The sequence below is a fragment of the Acipenser ruthenus genome, chromosome 19, assembly GCF_902713425.1.
Source record: "Acipenser ruthenus chromosome 19, fAciRut3.2 maternal haplotype, whole genome shotgun sequence".
NCBI classification, from domain to species: Eukaryota; Metazoa; Chordata; class Actinopteri; order Acipenseriformes; family Acipenseridae; genus Acipenser; species Acipenser ruthenus.
Window position 1 is genome coordinate 21,204,991 of NC_081207.1, and position 20,797 is coordinate 21,225,787.

At 38.4% G+C, this 20,797-nt stretch overlaps 1 protein-coding gene across 5 annotated transcripts; it reads right to left on the reverse strand.

The window, feature by feature from the left end:
- Positions 1-585: 585 nt before the first annotated feature.
- LOC117424452 (anillin-like) lies at positions 586-16,159 on the reverse strand. Of its 5 annotated transcripts, none has more exons than XM_058992602.1 (26): positions 15,833-16,159; positions 14,564-14,717; positions 14,008-14,208; positions 13,308-13,549; positions 12,954-13,029; positions 12,633-12,805; positions 11,866-11,967; positions 10,708-10,791; positions 9,965-10,115; positions 9,474-9,623; positions 8,908-9,284; positions 8,389-8,489; positions 8,018-8,141; positions 7,802-7,937; positions 6,445-6,615; positions 5,899-6,025; positions 5,107-5,155; positions 4,837-4,890; positions 4,618-4,650; positions 4,515-4,536; positions 4,320-4,429; positions 3,506-3,559; positions 2,840-2,926; positions 1,682-1,789; positions 1,269-1,435; positions 586-1,067 (listed from the first exon to the last, which is right to left on the reverse strand). In XM_058992602.1, the coding sequence occupies exons 1-26, from the start codon at positions 15,848-15,850 to the stop codon at positions 899-901; spliced, it is 3,240 nt and encodes a 1,079-aa protein (XP_058848585.1). In that variant the 5' UTR covers positions 15,851-16,159; the 3' UTR covers positions 586-898. The 5 variants fall into 5 exon arrangements, with proteins under 5 accessions (XP_058848585.1, XP_058848583.1, XP_033896683.3 ...); XM_058992600.1 differs by having other exon boundaries at positions 4,320-4,432; XM_034040792.3 differs by lacking the exon at positions 10,708-10,791 and having other exon boundaries at positions 4,320-4,432; positions 15,833-16,158.
- Positions 16,160-20,797: the final 4,638 nt, after the last annotated feature.

Genomic DNA, 20,797 nt, shown 5'->3' on the forward strand with positions numbered 1-20,797 from the left:
TCTGTTTTACCCATGTCCTAGTTCTTTTACTTTCCATGGAACAATAATAAATATGCAATTTATAGCAAAACATATTCCAAGTTGAAGGACAAGGGTAACACCAGGAGGCAACCATGCTGTCAAATACAGTGAATTTATTTATTTATTTATTTTTTTTTTTAAAGAGTTCATATGACCTTTATATAGAATATATATATATATCTCATTAGAGTAAGCAATAGACAGACATACAACAGAAACATGCATATATACAAACAGAGCAGCAACAGCATAGTGTTCTGTACTGGTATAGAACCAGTCAACTCCAAGACCACTGAGATGTATACTTTAGAAGCAGCTAGACTGCGAGAATAACACTACATCCTATAATTTGATGTTGTGGGGCACCTGGTTGTACAATTTCTGAACTATTTCACCTAGTCTTGAATGTAGTGTTATCACAAGAACACTAATTGTTTGTGTGGCAGTCATGCCAGCTGCTGTTCATAGTGTTCCTTAAAAAACAGACAGGAAGGTATGATTGCTGATATAATTAACTGAATAAACAAATTGCTATCTAATTAAGTATAATGACAAAGAAATTGATTAAGGATATTAACGTTGTTTCTTTTATATACGATATCCAATTTAGTTAGTTAACACATTTCAGTGTTTGACACCACCACAGGAACAACTTTTAAAACAAAAAAATGTGCAATTAAAACTTATCAGCACTTACAAAACAAACAGTTTACAAATCTCTTTGCAGGCTACAAAACTCTGTCCCTATGGGTTGGAGAATTTTTTGCTGCAACAGCAGGGAAGAGATTTAATAATAAGCAAGGACTTTACCAACTTTCTCCTGCACTGAAGTAAAGGGTAATAATCTTTAAAAATGTTGTAGTGCCCCTCCTTAATCCTATAAAACACTCTCCCGGCTGCTGCTAAAGGAGGAGCCGTCTTGTCTTCCCTGTTGGGGGCGCTGATCTGATAGAACAGGTTGCCATGTCCTCAGGTTCAACAGAGCTTGGTTTAGCTTCTCCATCCACTCTGCACGCTCTTCCTTGGTGTCGGCAGAAAACCAGCTCCTGAAAAAGCCAGAAAACAGATATGTTAACAGCAATCTGTGTAAACTTAACCAGATAAAAATTAACACATGTTCAGAATAATCCTGTACACTGCTGGACATATCCAACTGGATAAAAAAAATAAATAAATGGGATATTGGCCTTGCACAATGCAAGTGTTTGAGATTATTCCCAAAATTCAAAAAGCAGCTTGGTACTTACTTGAAGAAAACCGTGTTGTGAACTTGGCTGACTGTCTTTCGGTTGTCCTTCTGCTGCGGTCTAGCAGTGATCAGCTCAAATGTATTTGGTCTGGCACAAGAATCTCTTTTCACAGACTCCACCTCCTTGCTGGTGCAGTTGGTCAGGTTAATGCACCCTATTGCCTCCTAGGCTCAAGAGACAGAAAAAGGTGTTACTATTAAGAGACATTATTGCAACCGATAATGGCAAAAACTGACATTAATTTATAGCCATCATCATATTTGACATTTGGTGGTCTCTTCGAATGGGTAGAACTAGTGGTTTAATGAGGGTTAAGACAAAAATAAAATATAGCAGATAAAATCCAATGTTACTGTCCTCTGAGCATTTAGTGTGAAATAGGAGTGATATGAAGTATACAGCAACATTACCTTGCTACCTTCATCATCAGGGTAATTCCAGTAGGAAACACATTTCCCATTGAAAGAGAACCAGCGGCGGTGCCACGCTCCAAATCCATGGACATCTTCGAACATGGTCTAGGAGAGAGACAGTCAGAGCATCCTTTCATTTAAAAATGTAACAGCAGCTTGTTCACCGACTTACAACCCCAGGAAACTTAGAAACAAGATGCTGCATTCTAAGAGGATTCTGAAAATCACCAAGAAACACAAATGATTCCTTACTGGGGACCAAAAAACTGCTCTCCTGTTTTCAGTTTTAATTTTTTTTTTTTAGTGAACCTTTGCCTGAAATGGAAAATTTCATAGCTTCTGGTAAGCTCATTACTTTGTGCAGTTCAGCTCCAACTCCTCTCCAGTAAATCAAGGCGCGTTGTTTTATTTACCGCTGCATGCACCGATGTAAAGCGGATTCACCAAACCATTGTTAAATTCACCAACGAACTGTTGTTAAACTCACGATGTGTCATCGCTGAAACAGCGGATTACCCAAGGTTGAGAGTCGGTGAATTGCAGCAAACCAATATGGCCACAGCCATGGAAGAAGTTAGTCTCCAGTACAGAGCCACTTCTATCAATTTAATTGTAGATTCAAAAGGCGGCAAATCTTTTGAACATGGGTATGGAGTGTATTTAATAAATATGTAGCACCAATAAAAAATATTGATATAAATATTAGCCAACAATCTCATGTTGTATTGTATTTGAAAAACTGCCTGTGCCGTTAGATCCTGCCTTTTGTACCCCGACTGGGCTCTGGTGTACAAGAATTAGATACGAGACGAGAGAGAGAGCGAGCAAGATTATTTATTTATTTATTTATTTTTTAACGTCTGTTACTTGTTCTTTTATACTACAAAACAAACATGTTATAAAAAGTTGCGATGTTCTAAGTGTTAAGGATCAGTGGCACCAAAAGAGTAACACATATTAATGCTATTCCTCACACCAGAGGAAACCAGAGTCTTGCAAGCAGCAGCAATATCATCAGCCATGTTGATTCACCAAATTGTTAAATCCCCCGCACCAATGAGCACCAAGTGATGTCTCTTCCGACTCAGCGATGCAGTGCACCAATGAATAAAAACGAAGCCTCAGTAACCACCCTTCCCAAGTCCCTATTCTCACCAGGAAGCCCTTGTGCTCAATGGTGGAGTGGATTTGGCATTCCAGACGCAGGTGGATGTTTCCTTCGAGTGGCGACAGAAACGGAACCTGGGAAGACAAAGTTACAGCTCACGGGAGAAGTACGAATGATTATTAACTAAAAGGACACCCACCCACACATGGGCAAATACAAGGCAAAAGCAAAGGGTTTTTTGAGACTAATTGCTGCAAATGCCATGCTCATAAAAAGAGGCGGATAGAACGATTCTTAAGCGGCTACACTACAAGAGCAGAAATGAGACTAAAGATTGTTGACAAATTCAGTATTGGGAGATTTCCCCATGCAATTTTCAATTTAGTCTCAGTCCATAGCCCCAAGCTTAAAAGAACAAACCATTTTATACCACATGCGGAGAACCAATTGAGCTTTAGCTGGATCAAATTGATGCGAGTCAATTCTTAACTTGTGATCAGAGCCCGAGAAGGGAACTGGTAAAATGATGCATTTAAAAAAACATGTGATATAAAAAGAATAACCCACAGGCTTACTGATGCTTTCTACAAAAAAGATACTGCCAGGAATATGGAAGCAAGCTGTTATTCCTGTAATTATTTCAACACAAAAGCTGTGTGGGTTATCCTCTGCAAGCAAGAGGTTAGTATGCAATGTCTGGAAACTGTAGTAACCTTTTCTTGAAACTCATCTCCCAGCAACTGCCTGACTTTTCCATCAAACTTTATCTTCATTAAGGACAGATAGAGAACATAGAGGTTAGACCACCAGAAACATTTAGACCCTCACAAGACTATGACCCATTCCCAGTACCACAGGGTGGGGTTCCAGAAAACTTCAAACTAGTCTTCAATCTTAATGACATAACCACTCGTATGCCAATGTGGCAAAACACCTGTTTGTACAGTCAACATGTTGAAATGTATGCCTTCCCTTTATCCGACATGTATCAATACTCCAATGCCAATGAAACCCCAAGCTTGTTGTATACACCCTACTTCAGTGCAATGGGACTGAAATACAATTCCTATCATTCTTTTTAATGGGTAGATTGCTGTATGTGCAATTGTAACAGCCCCACAATAGTAGGGTAGTGTAATTATATATATTTTTATTGTACTGTATTTTGAGACGGCATGGGCAGTATTTACTGTAAATAGGCAGTTAAAGTGTTGGGGACTGTATGTTATTGTTACTGCCATTAATGAGAAATGATGGTAACAAATTTCTGTGCAAGGTCTGTGTCAAAAAAAATAAAATAATGTATTTAAAACATGTATACATCTGTTTTATTAATGTGTGTGTAATAAAACAAATGTGAATAAAACAAATTATAAAAAATAAAAAGAATTTCACAGGGCTCTATCTATAACCTATGCTAGAAACGTCACGCATTTACAGTGGATTTTTTTTATTTTTTTATATTCCCAACAAAACCGCTTCAAAGCAACCTTTTGATCACCCAATCCAAAACAAGAGTAGCCCTACCTTATCCAGGAGGAACTTGTTCCTGCCCAGGGAGGCCAGTGTGATTTTGTGTGATCCCACTAATGAGAAGTTACTAGTCCTAACAGTATTCGTCACCGCAGGGATGTTGGCTGCTAGTGATTAAAAAAAGTGGTGAAATGCAAGGATAATCTTTTGTTGACAGATAATAAAGTTGCAAAAGTAATGTCAATTTACCTGGCGAGTTATTACTGGATTTCTGTAAAATAAATGGTGGAGAAAGTTAGTATAATTCAAAAATAAAAAAACAGACTAATCAAGATGAACAAAACCAACTTACAGTCATAGATGTGAGCAGCTTCTTGGGGGTAACCTGGGGGTGGGAAATACATATTTTTATATTTCTCTTTTTTTTGATAGGATGTTATAGTTTGTAGGTCAGGTCTATAAACTAGAGACTGGTCTCACACAATTCCCCTATGGGGAACACAGTAGAATTCCACCCATCAAAGTTCAAACGAGTGAAGCTTGGCAGCAAGGTGACCAATGTAAAGCCCACCTTGGATTTTGAAGGTCGCCTTTTTTCAAATGTAAGGGAATGCCCCATCTTGGCCTGAAAGCAAAAGAAAAATGAAAAGACAAATACGAAATGGGTATTGTGTAAGATCAAGAAAAACCATCAGCCAATTCCCCAATCAATCCTACTATATGATAGTGGTCTGTTCATGCAATAATGACTCCAATAAACATGCAGAACTAAAGTAGCAAAGCAATGTGTAGAGATCAAATACCAAGAATCAATGCAAAAAACCTTACACTTTTTACTCACCAGGCTGTAGACCTCTACATCAATTTCAAAGTTGGAGTGAATGTCTTGCCTGGATGGAGGGGGTGGGGGAGAGAGAGAGAGAGAGAGAGAGAGAGAGAGAAACCAGGCGAGTTGAAGGTTAATGTGACTAGGAAATTTCCACCAAAAATCAATTGTAATTGCATCCAACAGGTTAGAAATAGAATGGTTGAAAACAGAGGATGGGAAGCTCATGCAATATGTGGTGTATGCCAGCACACCTACACCACAAGCCTGTATGAAAAGGGATGCAGAGATGCTATACATCATAGCTTGCACTATCAATCACGCTTGATACAGTTCAACCATTTCCCTTATTTATTTTAGTAATCTTTTATGCAAACTGTTCCAATTTAAAATGAACAAACATTTTACTTATTGCATTTATTTTGATAGGTATGGCATGGAGACATGTTTACTGAACCTAAAAATGCATATATATATATATATATATATGCACAGAGGAGTTGTGGTCTAATATGTTGTACCAAGTTCATCACTAGTATTCTGTGACCATGAACTGTGATCTATGGTTTACCACAATGCTTGTATATGGCATTTGTGAAAAAAATACCTCCATAACGTACTTGTAGGACAGAAAACATTATTTTAGTTTACCATATCCTGCTTTCCGGTGGCTGAAGATATTAGTTAAATACCAAATATCAGAAGCAGACTCCTGACACGGGGCACACTGACCGTACCAGACAGATAATACGCTTGCAAAAATAAAGGCAATAAACTGCTAAGTGAAAGGGATACATTTCTACTCACAAAGTGATGGAGGTGGGAAAGGCAATTGTGTCTCCCTTCTGTGCATCAACAGCTGTGGCCAGAGGGGTGGAGACTATGTTACTGGACCCATAACGGATCAGAACAAAGAAATAGTGGCTTGGCTTTCCTGTGCAAACAAAACAGGTTAAGAGAGGGTCATTATAGATAAATCTGCTAGTGGCCTGTTGGTGATTAAACAGTGTCACAAGCAACAAAAGCTTAAAATGGCTCATAACTTCCTTTTTCATTAAAGCTGCATGCAAGGAAACAATTGTTTACACACAAATACCAGATGAAAAACATTTACATAGTTTACACAAAAAAAAAACATTACCCAAGTGACTAAAATCCACAATATTTTGTTTTACTATCTGATGTGTATTTTCTACATGCAGCACCAGCGAGATGAATTCTGTAATTCAGAAAGTAATTTGGACCATCAATTTTTAAAACTTGAAGTTCAGAATAAATTGTGATAGATGCTACAGGTTGACAATCTGAATTTTAGCCAGCCAGATGAAATGGAAATCTATACATAAAGCACACCTGTCTTGGCGAGTGCAGAGCTGACAAACTCCACATTCAGGGGCAGACGCAGGTTAGAGATGGAGAGCGTTCCCCTGCAGGGCTCCTTGGTGCTAGGCTCTGTCCCTTGCTGCTGCGAGCCCATGCCCTTTAGATGGCTCAGCTCAGACAGAAGGGACAGGCGCTTCTCCGCTGAGGAGAGGAGAGGAGAGTGAGGGCCAATTCATGAAACACCTGACATACAAATGGTGTGCCATCACAGTTTCCAAGAACTATTAGATGTTCTACGTAGAATGGTATTGTTAGTTTTCTAAGACCTATCCACACTCAATCAGCATGCATACTAAAAAAAAAAAAAACACGCATTTCTATATATCTACTGAAGATGTTGACAAAGACCCCATCATGAATGCTCTTTGGAGCAGAGGTGGTAGAAATAACTCAGGGGTGCAAATTTAGCGCTAGATTCTAGCACCAGGGTACCTCATACAGTACCATGAACATTACATTCTGGCGCCAGTAGACACGTTTATTTTTTTTAATTCCTAAGCAACCATAGATAACAGTTTCTCACTGAGTCTGGACTACTCACATACACAAAAGTTATGTGAGCAATAGTAGACTTAACAGGTAACAATACATTATAAAATAATGTTTTGTGTTGGCAAGCCTCTTCATTTTACTGCAGAAGTTAAGCTTAGCTAGTTTATAAACACATTTTGTGGAATAAAAAAAACTCATGCTTTGGTTCGATGCATATAATCAGATTTATTTTAAACCCAATTCTATTGTTGCAGCAATGTAAATCTAATCCATTAATAATTCAGTGTAGCTGAATTCATGACTTATTTGTTTAGTTAATATGTCGAATGTTTGGGCTACTGAGGTCTGCCGTCTTGGGTTTCTTAAGATAGCAATTTTGGTGTTAAGCGATTATAGATATATATACAGCACGATTGTTTAATACCGTTCATTTTGTGAATTACATTTTTTTTGTTTTACCCACCAACACTATTCTGAATGGAATAATAATTATTAAACTACATCTACCCACATCAAATGCCCTCTTTTGTAGCATGTTTATTTATGAATTATTTTTCTTCTAAGAAGTTAAATATTAGTCTCGCCATGGATGAGAGAGATGTCGCAGAATTTCCTTTGTAAAATATAAAACAGGTAAGCATGGTTTCAAATATGGGTGACAATTTGTTAAATATTTACATTAACACAAAACACTAAAAACTCATTGAAGAGCAGGGGGTGGGTTGATAATTTAGCACCAGTAGGCACCCTTGAACTCTGTAGCTGTCCCAGCCATCAAACTTTTACAATTAACATATTTTGCAACTAGATATACAATACATGAACAGCAACTCACAGGACACCAGCAGCAGTTTCTCAGCTTCAGCCTCCTCCAGAGAGCCCTTCCCGTGCTCCTCATCAGTGCAGCAGTTCAAGGCCTGGCTTGCCTGCTGGATGATGGTCTGGAGGGTGCCAATCTCTCCATTCAGCATCTACAAGGAGATCATTCAGAGTCATTGACACACAACATGTCAACAAAAGTAGAATAGTTTTGATCAGTTTATTCCATTACCTTAATCTTCTCCTTCACATTCAAAGACAGACTGCCCAAGGCCCGTTCGAAGGCCTTCCTCCGGTTCACAGGGGTCACGCTCTGGTACGCAGCACTGCGCCGCAAGGTTCGGTAGGCATCAATACTTTCATGTAAAAATAGTATAATAAGTCACTCAGCTGTGGTTTTAAACATTCAAATATAACTGTGACACCAAGCCATGTTGCTCTCATAAATCACAGGAATTTAAAAACTGTAAATGTAACTTTCATTAGCCAAACTCAAGCACAGGCATGTAACTTACGTACAAGTACCTTCACTGTATCTAAAGTGACGATTCAGAACCATCCCACATATTCTATGCACCAATCTCCTTTCTGGACAGATCTTACCTGTACATGGGTGCAGTCTCCTCTGCTGGGTGGGCATCACTTTCTTGGCCGAGGTCCTGGAAAAATGGTATAGGTTCAGCCAGGTCACACAGCACCAGCCTCTGAAGGGTAGGGAGACATACACATAGCAGCTTAGATGAGCATTTTGTACCTTGGTTCTGATTTTCCACGTACTGAAATAGAGAATTGACCATTTGAGTCGTCAACCACAAAAAGTTTGTCTCAATTTCTGTCCAACAATGTGGGTGTTGAGTGCAATGCGATCAAGTAAACCTGGAATATCCTTAACCCTCCCTCTCCACTAACCTTAGTTGCTTTGGAATTTAGGATTGATACTGAATTCATGCCCTTCACATTTAATCTGTTGATCAACACAGGGCTAATATATAAAAACTTGAGCCACATTAAAAAATGGCACCGACATCTAGTAAAAACTTAGTGTTTCACACAAATTGTTAATATAATCTAAAATACAATGTGCAGTTATTTGGCGATGTGTGGGTGGCGATTTGAAATTACCATTGGTGTGACTATAGCCTCCACAGATTTAGCAAGAGGAGAAAGAATGGAGGTAGGAATAGTTAGCTCATCATCTTTCTCATCCACATTATTCCATTCTTCACTCTCCTTCATTTCTGTTAACATGTTCCCTTCTTGCTGGTCTTGCTCCGATATCACAATCTTCTCAGTTTCCAGACTTTCCTCCTTACTTTCTGGCTGTGTTTCCATGCTGCCCTCTCTACTCTCAATCTCCGTGACTTCCTTCATCTTCATCTCAACATCCTTATCCGTCTCCTCCACTTCCTCGTCATCATCCAACAGTCCCTCAAAAATCTGATCGATCACCTCAGAGCTGTTTATCTCCTCCTCCTGGGAAGATAATTCTTCTCCTAAAACTAAACAAGACAACCAGTTATTTTAGTCTTTTTGCTCTATTGTTTTCTACAGTTCTTCCCACAAATCTGACATGATGCCACAATCTCCTCACCCTCATCATAAGCTCTGTACTCTTCTCAGGGATGGCTACAATCTACAGCAAAGGTGTCCGCTCTAAAGGTTTCTTGCTCCATCCTACAAACTCCTACCTGTGTCAACTTCTTCCATCTCGCTCTCCTGAGAATCCAACTTAACACATGGCAAGTGTATAACCGTTTCCGGGGCGAAGGTCACTTTCTTGAGCGACCGAAATCCTTTTTCAGTCAGTTCCTCTTTTTCTACTTCACCTGCAGGGTCAACTTGTACAACAAATATACATTTAATAAAGGGGACAGAAACAGAACATTTAAAAACACCAACAGCATGTCAATCTTCAATAAATGTCAATGGCTTTATTATACAAACCATATCGACTAATCGTAAGCAATTATCCAATACTTTGAATTAAACAGTACACCAGATTAAATGTAGTTCTATTTTAACCAAGCAATTTATGATAAAGCATAAAAAAATGCTTAAATCTCCAAATCTAAAGCAAATATGACCAGCTGTGTGAGTTATGGCTTGCTGAAACTACGTTTCCTAGTCTGCATCGTTTAATTTCAGCACCCAGTAAGCTGCCTTCCATCAGTTATTTTACCTCCATCTTCTGAAATTAGGAGACTTTCACCGGAAAACGAGCAGAGTTTCACCTCGATGGAGGACACCTCCACCTTGTCCACAGACTGGTTCAAGTGGTACTTGCTGCTGCTATCCAGAGTTTCCTGTTTTCCAACCTTAGATTCTTCAGTCTGCAAAAAGTTGAGATGTTAAACCTCCATAGAACCACCTTTCCAAAACGTTACAGGGCAAGTATTAATTTAATATCCTTAATTCAGCAAGTATGTATGCACGTATACAAGGTTTATATTAGCTTAAACCACGCAGATCTTGGTGCCATAAACCATGTGTACAATGCTTTGTAATGCTTGGCATGAGTGTCCAATGTACTGTTAGCTTCATTCTTGCAACCCTTAAACATTCCAGCTGTTGCTTTAAATACATTCACTGCTGGGAGGTTTTCCTTTGTAATTTTATTCCAGAGATACTTCTCTTCTACAATACGGATATGGATTGCAAAAATGCAACCAAAAACTTTTTTTTTGTTTTAGGGTCAAACATAACTGTGTACAGTACATCAAGTTAGTGACAAAAGGTTTCTCCTTGTGCAGAGGAACATGTTATATTGTGCTCCCCTACGAAAGAAAAGAATGGAAAGATCTAGAGAGGAAAAGGTGCTCTGTTGAAACTGGTATTTTGGGAGCAATTAACTTACAGGCAAGGAATGGAAACCACTAAACCTGCCCTTCTTAAACAGAGACTCCCATTCAGTGTGAAACTTACTTCAGCAACTGGATATAAGAGAATATTAGGTGGCCATTGGTTTCTCTTGATCCGTTTTATTATTCGAGTTACACCAGAGACAACCTGAAACAAGCTCTTCTTAGCAATCCCAAAATCTTATGTGGACAACATTGTGGCCAATTCATTTAAAAAACTGAATTCTCACATCATACAACATTGAAAGGAAAATATACATATATTATATAATACATAGATGAAGGCTATATTTACATCCTGAACCATTCGAACAAAAGTCATACCACAGTAGTGACGTCAAAAAGTGAGAATTCCTCTAGAGGAAAATATACTTGAACTTTGACCCATTTGACTCCGAGACCATCACTTTCATGTCAAACAAAAAACGTCTTGTTTTCAATCACTCAACACCCACAGTACAGAAATGTTCATTAATGATCAACAAAATGAGAATAAGTTAAAAAAATGTAAAGCTGATACATTTCGTATCTCAGAAAGGGAAATTAAAACAAGGTAAAGGCAATCATCCAAATAAAAATGAAGCACTAACAGATAACGACATAGAACGTCTGTACAGCACTGAAACAATACGTTTAAAAAACCCAACTGTACTGCTGAACATTATTCTTCTTTAATAGAAGCACAAAGGTATCCATGTATTTTAAAAAATAGATGGGCCTCCTCAGCGAGTTACAGGAAAACAATTCTATCTCGGGTTTCTGTGACAGTTTATAAAACTACTTGACCTTCGGTCTCGTAATTTATAACGCCAAATAAACCCTAGATGGAATTATTTTCCTGTAACTCATTGAAGCCCATCTCTATATATATATATATATATATATATATAAAAACACACACACACGTGTAGGGGTGCTGTGTTAATTTAGTTTGACAATTAGTTTATTATCATACACTTGCCTACTGCTTTTATTTTACTTATTCAGTTAATTTCATATGTTGATGCACGTGTCATGACAAGTACATTCATAGTGTCTGTTGGCTAACTCCATCTTAGAGTACACCTCACCTAAGAGAACACTTTGCTTGTTTCCCCCGAGGGGTGTTCTCTTAGCCGGAGACTACTGTACTGTAGCATCCAGTGTTATTTCCTGTATCAATTAAATAATGAAGTCAACATTCTTTCCAGTAGCTTCTCTTGCCCATACTCTTAAAGCTTACCCCAATAGTCTCCCTGAAGCCAGACCCGGCACCATTCTTTCTGAGCCAGAGATTTTCTTTGTTAGGCTGCATCCTTACCAAAGAAAGCTCCTCTTCCCGTTCCTGGACAGAGATGGTGTGAATGTCTTGTAACTATACTGTTTTTCAAAAGAATATTCTTGCAAAAAAGCAAACTTTCAATGAAGTCTCACGGTACCATCAATGAGTTTTATTGACATTTTTAGCCTACATGGTGACTCAAGTTGCTTTGAAATTTCCAGCTTGTAGATGTCATTTTTTTCTGGTTAGTGGCACAAAACCAAGGCTATCACTAAAGTCTAAAGTATTGCTTAATAGTTACATTAATAGGTGCATTTGGGGTATATGCAGTTTTCTGCATATAAAATACAGCCTAGTTTCATTCAGTATAGTAGCCCAAGCGCTTGTGTCAGCATGTTTATAAATTTGCATTGTAATAGTAACATTGACAAAAGACCGTATTAAAGCCCACTATATAAGCATATGCAGCTATTTGTGCAATTATGCAATAGTCATATAATCCCAGGGATGTTACTGGCAGCCCTGCAGAAAGTCTATGCCGGAACACCAGATTTTCAGCAACTTAGGTTGGAGTTTGAAATTTCAAATTCGTTAGATTCAAATTTATACTTTGACAAATATTAATTAAAATAAAATAAAAAAAGCAATTAATACAAAACAGAATGCATGGGCTGCAATCAGGAAACACTTAAAATATTATTCAGACAGACAGGATTTCTGCATCTGACCTTGCGGAGGAGGCTTGCCATGGATAGGCTGGGAGTTGTGTCATTGAGCAGTCTCTCTTGGATTGCACGGGTCGAGGAGGAGAGTGAACGGGGTCTGTGGGACGCAGGCGAAGGTTCCACCTGCCTCGGGTTTGACTCAAACTTCTCAAGCACCGAACGAAATGCATTGCTATCTAAAAGGACAAAAGACAAATAGCATTACTTAGGTCTACACTGAAACGCTCTCAAATCATTCAAAGACTTGTTTACATATGTACTCTGCCTAGGATAAGACATGCAAGATGACACACTTGTCCAACCCCTTTCAATAGTAGAGCCCACCTGTCACACTATGTCGGAGTTGGAGTTCAGAATCCTCATTTCCCTCATCAGGGAGGCCTTGAATATCCTCATAATCCTTACATTCAAAAGAGAAACACATTGCAATGAAGTAAACACTGCACAGCATAATAGAAGTGAGAAAACACAGGTTAAGGGTAGCAACATTTAAGAGTTAATAAATAAATAAAAAGTAAAAAAGTGAAAAATATTTATTTAAAAATCAGGTCTACTAGTTCTGGTTAAAAATCAACAGCAACACAGGTGTTTAAAAATAATGTTTCAGACATGTTTATTCCAGGTCTTGGTACCAGACTCTTATAACATATGTTCCCAGCTCAGGAAGATGTCACTCACTTCATGTTTGGAGGGAAACTCCAGCACTGGTTGCACCACACTTTCCACCAGGAGTTCCTTTCCAGTGTTAAACTTTTTTGATGGGGTGCTGAAGTCATCCTCCCATGAGCCAATAGCAGAGGCCAGGTCAGCCAGCCGGCCTATTCGTCCCTTGGAGACGACAGGCTTAGAAACTAACTTCACCTGCAGTGCAGCCGGGGTGTGACTCGAGGAGTATACAGGGGAAGGGCAATCTGCATCATCTGAAAAAAACAGAACAATTGAGCTCTGAATGGAAAAACCCAGAGTGTCCTCTGTGATTGAGAAGTTTTGGAAAATGTAGGAAGTTACTGACAATTACTGCATGCCGTATTCAGATTGGTTACTCATTTACATTATTGAATTCGGAGTCAACTGAGATTCTAAATTAAAGCACTAAACCTGAAAATTACTGAGCGTTTGGTTGCCTTTGTTATAAATGATAATTTCCAATTCTTGTATTACTTAGTAGCTGCATTGACTTTAGTAGGGTAGTGGAAGTTTCTATCATTTGTTTAATTTTGCCAATAGGGCACAATACTCCCTCGCAAAACAGAAGTTGGTACGGATGCATTTCAATTTACCGTAATTTACCGTACGCTTATTTACTTCCAGTTATTTCTTGGCAACGGCTTTGCAAGCTGTTCCAGAGAAGAGCCAGTGGCTAAAAACATCAAGTTACCTTGAGAGTCCCACTGCCTGCGCAGAGTGGCCAGTTTGTTCATGCGTGTCTTGACAGAGATTAAAGCCGGGGTGTCTGGTTTCACTTCCATCTCTGCAAAGCGGCGACAGGACTTGGAGGGCGACAGCATCTTCTCCTTGGGGTTCAGGTTCTCATCTCCCACGACTTCATAACAGCACCTCTTTGAGGAGTCTTGGGATACTGCAACAGGAAAACAGACAATACGTAACAGCAGTCTGAAATACAGTAACAGTATTTCCATTATGTCCTTTAGAAGGAAGAACCCTAATAGATAACAGTAGGAACCTACAAAACATGCCAAAGGTCTTTGGTAAGAATCTCATCACCGGGAAAAAAAAAAGTAATCCATTTATTTTACAATCTACCTAGCTTAAATTAGAGACCCAGTTATATGGAACAATATGAAATATTAAACTTTATATATTACCCAACTCTGCATTAAAAAGTCATAACATAAATAATTTGCTGACCACAAACACACTGACATTGTCACTAGATACAAACTGCTAAACTACTACAGGTATCTGTAACTCACCAGAGTGTACCTCCTCCTTATTGTCCCCACTCTCTGACTGCAGGTCTCTCAGTCTCTTCATTGGCTGCCGGATCATTCCCATCTTCTCTTGTCCAATTTGCTCTGCCTTCTTTTCTAAAGCCAACTGTCGGGCATGTGTGCGCTCCACGATTTTCTGGAAGAAAAGAATCATGTGTTACTTGTACATTTCTGGATTAGTGAACTTGCATTTGAAATAGGGCATATGGCATTCACATTATAAACCCTCCATGAAAAACCCTTGCAATCAAGCATATGTGTTGGTCTTACTGGGCCATTCAGTCAAAATGCAATATTTCTTACATTGGCTAAGTCACCAACATCAGTCTTGTAGCAAAGCCTAATACTGACATCACAGAAGAAATATTGGGGGCTCACTATTATTCTAATATCAATGACTTCAGTGTAACAAATGTATAATTAATTGTATGGCACTACTGTACTCTGTGTATACTGCATTTGGGATTCTCTTAAATTAGATTAACTACTACACATTAGGATATTCTACAAACATAACATTTAAATAAATGCAAATACAAATGGAAGAAAACAAGTACCAGTGTATTTTGGGTTTACTGAAGACAAATAAAGCAGCATCCTGCTTTACAGCTGTATTTGTATTTTTAAATAACAAAATATGCATAAGCAATGCAAAGCATGATTGTCTCCTCCTGTTCAAATATGAAGTCTCCTTGTGGAATGTGGAACAGTTGAAACCGCCGATATGAAGAGGACACAGGGAAACTCGTAAAACGAGATAGTGTGAAATCCCAAAGGGGGCGGTACAAAAATCCGAAAGGAGTTTCTTTTATCATATGTTTTTATTTAAAAGTTAGTATGGACAACTTGCTCCCGGTTATAACTGACAAAGTAACCTTAACCTCATACGGTACGCAATGTATGCTACCCAAGCTGTAAACGTGTTTGTTTTATCTTCATGGCACTACATTGTATAGTTTAATTGTAATTAATAAACTGCCAGTCTTAAAGAAAATTAACCAGCATTTAAAAATAAAAAGTAAAATAGCACTGTGTCAGTAAAAAAAACAACAACAAACAAACAAACAATAATACGGCTTTTTCTTTCACGGAAGAAACAACCTTCACGTGACTCATATTTAAAGAATCGTTTTGACAAGTAACTTAGCAATTAAACTTCAAAAATTCACATTGAATACATTGTTTAAAAAAACGAATTCGGGTGACTTTAAAGCAAGCCCAAAACACTAACAACAAACAAAAATTCCTTACCTCAACAAAGGGGTCCATTGCAGTGCGGGAAAAGTAGTTATTTTTCGTAATTATACTTTGTTTTAAATAAACACTGACGTAAGCCTCTAGTGTCTACTTAGTAAAAAAACGATATTAAAGTGTAGTATTTACGTCTTAGTGTTTCCTCTACTTTTTAAATAACTAAATATTTACGGTATTAAACCGCCCTGTAAAGCAGCAGTGTTCTCTTCTCTAGCTAACTAAACTCCTTTCTGGAAATTTTAAATTCTGCGCGTCTTTCCCACGCATGCGGGAATCTACCCACGAGCCGTACACAAATCACGTAGAGCAGGAGGGTTACGCGCACGCTGAAATGTTTTTACTTGTACACGCCCCAACCTCCAGGTTAGAAAGCGTTTTAAAAACGGCAAAGATTGACTGTTTGTTCGGTATTATTTGTTCATAATTATTGGAGGTTGTATTGCCGTTTTCTGATTTAAAAAGTGGGTTCTTTACAGGGATTATAACAAATAGATTAACAACAGACTAGTTGTCTATACAGTACAGTACAATGTTTTTTCAGGTTTTAAAAATAGTTTTTATACACTGGCATAAATTCTATTCACTGAAATTAATTCAGGCGACTTGAAAACACTGCATCTGCAAACACGTAAAATTAACTAGCATATCACATTATATAAACCCGTGTTGTTGAATATACCATCATGTTTATTCTTCAATACTGGTATAAAAAAAATAAAAATACTTTTGGGGAAAAAAAAGTCTTTAAGAATTTATTTTGCATCCTGAGTTACAAAGCAGCTAAAATATGTGATTTTTATCCTTGCAGTTTAAAAAAAATAGTTGCAGGAGTATGAAAGCAATAACACACAGTTCAAATATGGTCCAATATCCACACACTGAGTGCTGTTAAACAGCCTGGGCCTGTGGATGTTGGGCCACAGGTTGGAAAATTTGCTAGCCAATGAGATTGCTCCCTCTATTCTTGCCATTTTAAAAATCTGTTTTGTTCACAGCTGAGAAGTGGCAAATATTCAATATGTGAGCATGCTTGAATCCTGAATCAAACACTTGTCTCTGTGGGCGGTGGAGCAGCCTAATGAGGCAGTGTGGGCTAGTGGTTAGAGCAGCACCAGGGAGGCAGCATAGAACTGGGAAATAACAAAGTGGTGCTATGTTTATTGATTGAATCCAACAAGATTGGTGTCAATAAGGCCAGGATTCTACGCCTAAGATATGGATTAAAAGTAAAGTCTGACTATCCCCATGACATGAACTATAAAGCTAGTTGTGTGCAAAATTAAGTGCCTGTGTTTGGAAAGACAATTGAGTTTACAGTGCAACTCATTGCAAATCACTTTACTGACAAATCAGTGAGAATTCAAGCTATGACATGCGCCAAGATAAATTACTTGCAAGAGGAGTAACTTCTAGGATGGACAAGGATTTTTAGCCAACAGCTGTGCTTGGAGGTCTTTGACTGTGTTGCAGTGTCAGTTTTAACTCAGAAGACAGGCATGCATAATTGAGTTTAAAATCATGTATAAAACAGTCAGTCAGACTGCACTTCAATGTTTCTCTGCTGGATAGCAAGAACAAAACACATGGAATAGTGTACCCAGGAGTAGTAAAAGATCTTAAAACACAGTGCACTGGGACCATTCAAGTTATACTTGGACTCTAAACAAATTAGGTTAGAATTTCACGTCAGCGTCTACTGTTTTCATCTATTTCACTGCATTTCAAAAATGGTGTGGAAACCTTCCATTTCTGTCAATTCTCCACATCTGTGCACCACTGTTCATTTACATAGCAAAGTCCAATAGACAAACATTTCAGCAAACCGATTCATCAAGATTAAGATCACAAAATTAACAGTACCTATTCACAAATAACCTTTAATACTTTAAATATGAAATCACACACAAAACAAATGATGCTCCATATTGAAATATCCCCGAGGTATTCAGACAGCCAGGGGTTCTTCCTCATTTTATCCTCGACCTATGGTGTGCCTGGAACCAGAAAGTAGGAAACAGTCCTTTGGTTTACAAGGTTTAGCAAATTTAGGATTATAGAGCACAAATTCCAAAGATCACAATTTTCTGAACTTTAGATATCATACATTTGATTACAGGATCAAATACCCCCTTATGATTAAACAAATTAAATGATTTATTTAAATTAAAGTTAGAGTGCCCAATTATTTTACCCCCGATTCTCAAGCTACTTTCCCTCAGCACAAGAGAAATGAAGGTCAGTGGGCGTCCTCTGATCCCATGACCAAGCCAATTGCTACCAGCCTCTGGAGAACAAAGGCCAGTCCTGCAGGGGTCTGCTTGAGCTCACCAGACCCCTGGCCAGTAGGGTCCACTGTAGCACGATGAGAAATAGCCCTCCTACTGGTTTTGCCTCCCTAACCCGCTGGAGCACCACAGCCAGTACCCAGAGAAGATGGTCAATTTTGCACAGCCAGGATGGAAACCTGCTCTCCCCTAACGGTTGGACTTACCCTGTACACCATGCCGGAAGTTCGATTCAATTTGCAAATTTGGTTAATTTACAGCCAAGCCATTTTGACAGTACATATACTCCACTGTATAAGGACCCATACCTTCATCTTTTGAGACAAGAGCATGGCAATTGATAAAACAATTCTGGAGATCAGGATACATAAGGTCCAGGATCATAATACATACCAACAGTTGTTCAGTTACCTTTGAGGGGGGTAAAATGAGGAACACAATTCCCCACCCAGTTATTTCCAGTAAATTAATACATTTGGATTGTTCCATAATTGCAGTGACAGATGTAAATATTGAAAAGGGATACCAAGTTACCAGGGGATAAAACAGGCAAATGCCCAATCAAGTCGTTCTGCTGTCCCAATACTTATTGCAGTAAGTGCGTAAACCATGCACTCACCTGTATGGTACTTGACACTGCTGCCACCCTCTCCTCAGTCTTGCTCCTCTTGTCCAATCCCAGAATTTTCTGACTGCAGAGAAGCAAAGGGAACACATATAGTGAGCAAATTACCTTTCCATAAAAAGGTAATTTGCACACTGTATTAGTGACCATGGGAAGGTGCAAAAGCACATTTTCTAAATCGTGATTAGGATCAAATTTAGGAGCCAGTTTACTTGCTTTTATGATCACCACTTCCCAGAAATCATGTTAATCAATCAATTTAGTTTGAATAAATGTCAAATGAAGAAAAGCTCTCCACATGCAGAGCAAACCTAGAGAATCAGAAAGGTGCTTGGTACAAACAAGCGCCGTCCCTAAATACCGAATCCCATTATATATATATGGCTTTATGTACAATATAATCGATAGAAGTACAGCAAACAGACGTATTGGTCTCTTATTATATATATACAGTCACCTACAAAATTATTGACACCCTTGATAAAGATGAGCAAAAAAGACTGTATAAAATAAATAATACCAGTACTGAGCTATATTGTAATTTTCCAACATGTGGAATATATTTGACTTTATTAATGATTCAATGGAATCATCCAAAATTACACATTTCTCAAATTATAAATTTATTTCCAGTCACAATTATAAATTTATTTCCAGTGTCACAATTATTGGCACCCTTGTTTTCAGTACTTGCAAGGATAACGGCACTGAGTCTTTTTCTATAATGTTTCATGAGATTGGCGAACACATTGGGAGGGATCTTAGACCATCCCTCCATACAGAATCTTTCCAGATCCTTGATATCCTTCGGTCTACGCTTATGGACTGCCCTCTTCAATTGAAACCACAGGTTTTCAATGGGGTTCAAGTCCGGAGACTGAGATGGCCATTGCAAAATGTTGATTTTGTGGTCAATTAACCATTTCTTTGTGGATTTTGATGTCTGCTTGGGGTCATTGTCTTCCTGGAAGATCCACTTGCGGCCAAGTTTCAGCCTCCTGGCAGAGGCAACCCGGTTTTTGGCTAAAATGTCCTGGTACTGGGTAGAGTTCATGATGCCGTTGACCTTAACAAGAGACCCAGAACCAGTGGAAGCAAAATAGCCTCATAACATCAAAGATCCACCACCATACTTTACAGTAGGTATGAGGTTCTTTTCTGCACACACATCCTTCTTTCGACGCCAAATCCACCGTTGGTGTGCGTGGCCAAAGAGCTCTATTTTCGTCTCATCTGACCATAGCACCCAGTTCCAATCGAAGTGCCAATGCTGTTTAACAAACTCCAGGTGCTTACGTTTGTTGGTTTCTCTCAATAAAGGCTTTTTTTCTGGCAACCCTTCCAAATAGCCTATTGGCATGGAGGTGGCGTCTTATTGTAGATTTGGAGACTTGGTGACCCCAAGATGCAACCAAGTTCTGTAGTTCTCCAACTGTGGCCCTTGGATTTCCCTTTGCCTCCCAAACCATCTGCCTCATTGTGCGTGGGGGCAAGATATACTTGCGTCCTCTAGCAGGCAAGTTTACCACTGTTCCTGTGGTTTTGAACTTCTTAATTATTGTCCTAAAGGTATATAAAGGTATATGGAAGGCCACAATACAGTTCCTTAAGAATGAGATGAACTTAAAGAAGTAGAATGTTAATGCAGATTTAATTTTGTTTGATTTTATTTATAAGAATCTTTAGGGGTGCCAATAATTCTGACACCTATCTTTTTGAGAAAAAATTGTATTACTTGTTAATAAAAAAAACTTTTTCTCTGAGCAATTGTATTAGAATAAAATAATATGGTTTTCCCATAAATTTGAGCATAAAATATAGCTCATTACCTGTGTTGTTTATTTTATACAGCCTTTTTTGTTCATCTTTATCAAGGGTGCCAATAATTTTGGAGATGACTATATATATATACAATCTCATTAAGGTGTGTAGGCTGTTGATAGTCTCCTGAATAAATTAGCCATCAGTGTTTCCCTAAGGATGTTTTTGTAACATTTTTGCATTCACATAACCCTGTATTATGAGGATAGAAGGGAAAGTAATACACATACT

Coding starts and splice junctions, on each gene's coding strand:
- LOC117424452 (XM_058992600.1), bottom strand. Junction 7,938..8,017: donor ATGTGAAGGAGAAGATTAAG/GTAATGGAATAA, acceptor ATCTCCTTGTAG/ATGCTGAATGGAGAGATTGG. Junction 1,068..1,268: donor CACAACACGGTTTTCTTCAA/GTAAGTACCAAG, acceptor TGGCTTTTTCAG/GAGCTGGTTTTCTGCCGACA.